General features: G+C 54.3%; 1 protein-coding gene across 1 annotated transcript; it reads right to left on the reverse strand.

The window, feature by feature from the left end:
• On the reverse strand, positions 293-1,561 carry LOC109128635. The gene has a single exon (XM_019235426.1). It carries the CDS (start codon positions 1,559-1,561, stop codon positions 293-295), a length of 1,269 nt encoding a protein of 422 aa, XP_019090971.1.

Genomic DNA, 2,984 nt, shown 5'->3' on the forward strand with positions numbered 1-2,984 from the left:
TGCGTTTCTGCCTGACCGGCTTGAATGTGGGGTCGATGTTGAGCCTATGGCACATGACTTCGGGGCTTATCCCGACCATATCTTTTGTTGACCAGGCGAATGTAGAAGCTCGAGACTGCAGAAAAGCGATCAGCTTCGTCTTTATGCGTTCGTCGAGTTCGGACCCGATGCCGACGGTTCGCGAGGGGTCGGAGGGGTCTATATTGACCTGTATGATCCGACACTCCGAAGACTTGAAGCGATTCCGCTCCAGCTTGTGGAGACCGGTAAGACGGTCCCCGCTCTGTAATTGCTATGCGTTTTCCGCCGTCCTCTGTTTTTTTTCGATAACAGAGCATACTCGGGCTACCCTTTGGTCGCCATAAAGTGTGCAAATTCCTGTGCTGGTCGGGAATTTGAGGCAGAGGTGATAGGTCGACGGTACGGCTTGCATCGCATATATCCATGGTACCCCCAAAATGGCGTTGTAGATCGGGGGCGCATCAATGACTGCGAACTTGGTCTTTCGGGTCACTCCGCCAGCTCGTACTTGTAGCTTTACGTCGCCCATTGACATCTTAGCAACCCCATCATAGCCCGTCAGCGTCCGAGTTTCGGGTTTCAGTTGATCTGGTGTGACGCCCATTTTTTCTAACGTTTGCCAGCATAGTACGTTGACGGTGCTTCCGGTGTCGATCAGAACTCGTTCGACGTCGAAGTCGCCCATTGTGACCTCGATAACCAAGGGGTCCGAATGGGGATGTTGGATTCCTTTAGCGTCCTCCGAAGTGAATGATATCGGGTCCGAGCAGAGTGAACGTTCGCTCGGAGTTGTTCGAAGGGTGCACACCTGTCGTGCCCTCTTCTTTAATGCGCGGACGGAGTCTGCGCAGTCTTCCGGTGGGCCAAGTATCATGGTTATTCGTCCTTGGGGAGGTGAATTGGCCCGCTCCGGGTTTTGCCCCCTCTGCCGCTTTGGTGGGCCGGGCAGTTCGTCTGCTTGGGGCGCATCCTCTTGGAGGTTCACGAATGCTTGGTTGACCGGCTGTTGGACTGCGTTGGGTGGTGCGTTGTAGCCTCGTCCGCCACCCGTACCGCGGCCTCCGTTAGATCGTCCGCCGCGCCATCCCCCACGGCGACCTCTGCCTCCGCGAACGCCTTTTGGCTGAAAGACAGCGTCGACTTCGCCAGAGAGATATTTCCCGTACAAATAATTCTTCAGGTGGACGCACTCATGTGTGGAATGACCGGAGGTCATGTGGAAGTTGCAGTAAAATTCCTTCGGGTTGGTCGGCTGCTTGTCTTGTTCATCCGCCTCGGAGACTGCGTGGATGATGCCTTTTTCCGATCCTGGGGTTCGTGGTGCTTGCGGGATTCGTGATGTTCGACCCGGGTTTTTAACCTTGGGGGGATGCGTTGATTGTTCGTCGTTGGTTTTCGCGGCTATTTGGGCCTCTTCTTCCTCATCGAGTGCGAATCTGGAAGCTCGATGCAGTGCGTCATCAAGGTCTTTGGGTTCCCGGATATTGAGGTCCCTTTGTAATGGTGACCCAGGGATCAGACCCTTCCTGAAGGCCGCCATTGCAGCGTCCTCCGGGACGTTGACCTTTGTTAGCTTCTCCTTGAATCTGTTCAAGAAACTGGCGATGGGCTCTCCTCGTTCTTGGGCCATCTCCCAGAGATCCGAACTTGTCACGCCTCGTTCGATGAGGATTCGGTAATTCTTGAGGAAAGCCTTGGACAACTGGTCGAAGTTGTCGATTGAGTTCGGCTCGAGCCTTGTGAACCATACCAAGGCAGGGCCGGAAAGGCTATCGANGCAACCGGCGTCCCTTTGTTCGTCGGTGAATCGTGCCTTGGACATGGTCGCCATGAAGGACGTCATGAACTGGACCGGATCTTTGTCTCCTTGGTAAATTGGAAGTTTCAGCTTGACGTTCGGCATGGTAGCTCGCGTTATCCGTTGAGTGAAGGGCGACTGCCGAGTTACCTCAACAATTCTATCAATCTCCGGAGCCGTGCTGATAGCCCGATGGAGGAGTGNCGGAATCTCGATGCAGTGCGTCATCAAGGTCTTTGGGTTCCCGGATATTGAGGTCCTTTCGTAATGGTGACCCAGGGATCAGACCCTTCCTGAAGGCCGCCATTGCAGCGTCCTCCGGGACGTTGACCTTTGTTAGCTTCTCCTTGAATCTGTTCAAGAAACTGGCGATGGGCTCTCCTCGTTCTTGGGCCATCTCCCAGAGATCCGAACTTGTCATACCTCGTTCGATGAGGATTCGGTAATTCTTGAGGAAAGCCTTGGACAACTGGTCGAAATTGTCGATTGAGTTCGGCTCGAGCCTTGTGAACCATACCAAGGCAGGGCCGGAGAGGCTATCGATAAATAGCTGACAGCAACCGGCGTCCCTTTGTTCGTCGGTGAATCGTGCCTTGGACATGGTCGCCATGAAGGACGTCATGAACTGGACCGGATCTTTGTCTCCTTGGTAAATTGGAAGTTTCAGCTTGACGTTCGGCATGGTAGCTCGCGTTATCCGTTGAGTGAAGGGCGACTGCCGAGTTACCTCAACAATTCTATCAATCTCCGGAGCCGTGCTGATAGCCCGATGGAGGAGTGTGTTCATGCCGCTAATTTGTGACTTGATTTCTTCGAGTTCGAAGCAAGATCCGGGGTTTGTGAGGCGGGCGACCGGGGTGGCCGAGCTCTCGTGTATCCGCGAATTCGGATTCGCTGGTCGAATACTCGACGTGGTGTGAGGGGGAAGATTCCTCCTGTCGAATTGTGCGTCCGAAAAGTCGAGACGACGAGTGAGACCGCCCAAGTTAGGCGATTGTCCGGCAGAGACTTGCGATGGGGTTGTCTGGGTCATTACGGCGTCGACCCTGCGATTGGTGTCGGAGATCATCTGGTAAATCTCTTTCGTCATGGAGCCGAACAAGATCTTGAAATCCTCCATGGAGATGACCTGCGGGTTCTGGATCGGCGGTGTGGCATGAACAGG

This window comes from Camelina sativa, chromosome 14, assembly GCF_000633955.1.
Source record: "Camelina sativa cultivar DH55 chromosome 14, Cs, whole genome shotgun sequence".
Classification (NCBI taxonomy): Eukaryota; Viridiplantae; Streptophyta; class Magnoliopsida; order Brassicales; family Brassicaceae; genus Camelina; species Camelina sativa.

What these genes read in the sequence shown, in the direction of transcription:
- LOC109128635 (XM_019235426.1), bottom strand. Translation starts at nt 1,561, where the DNA reads ATGGCGGCCTTCAGGAAGGGTCTGATCCCTGGGTCACCATTACAAAGG.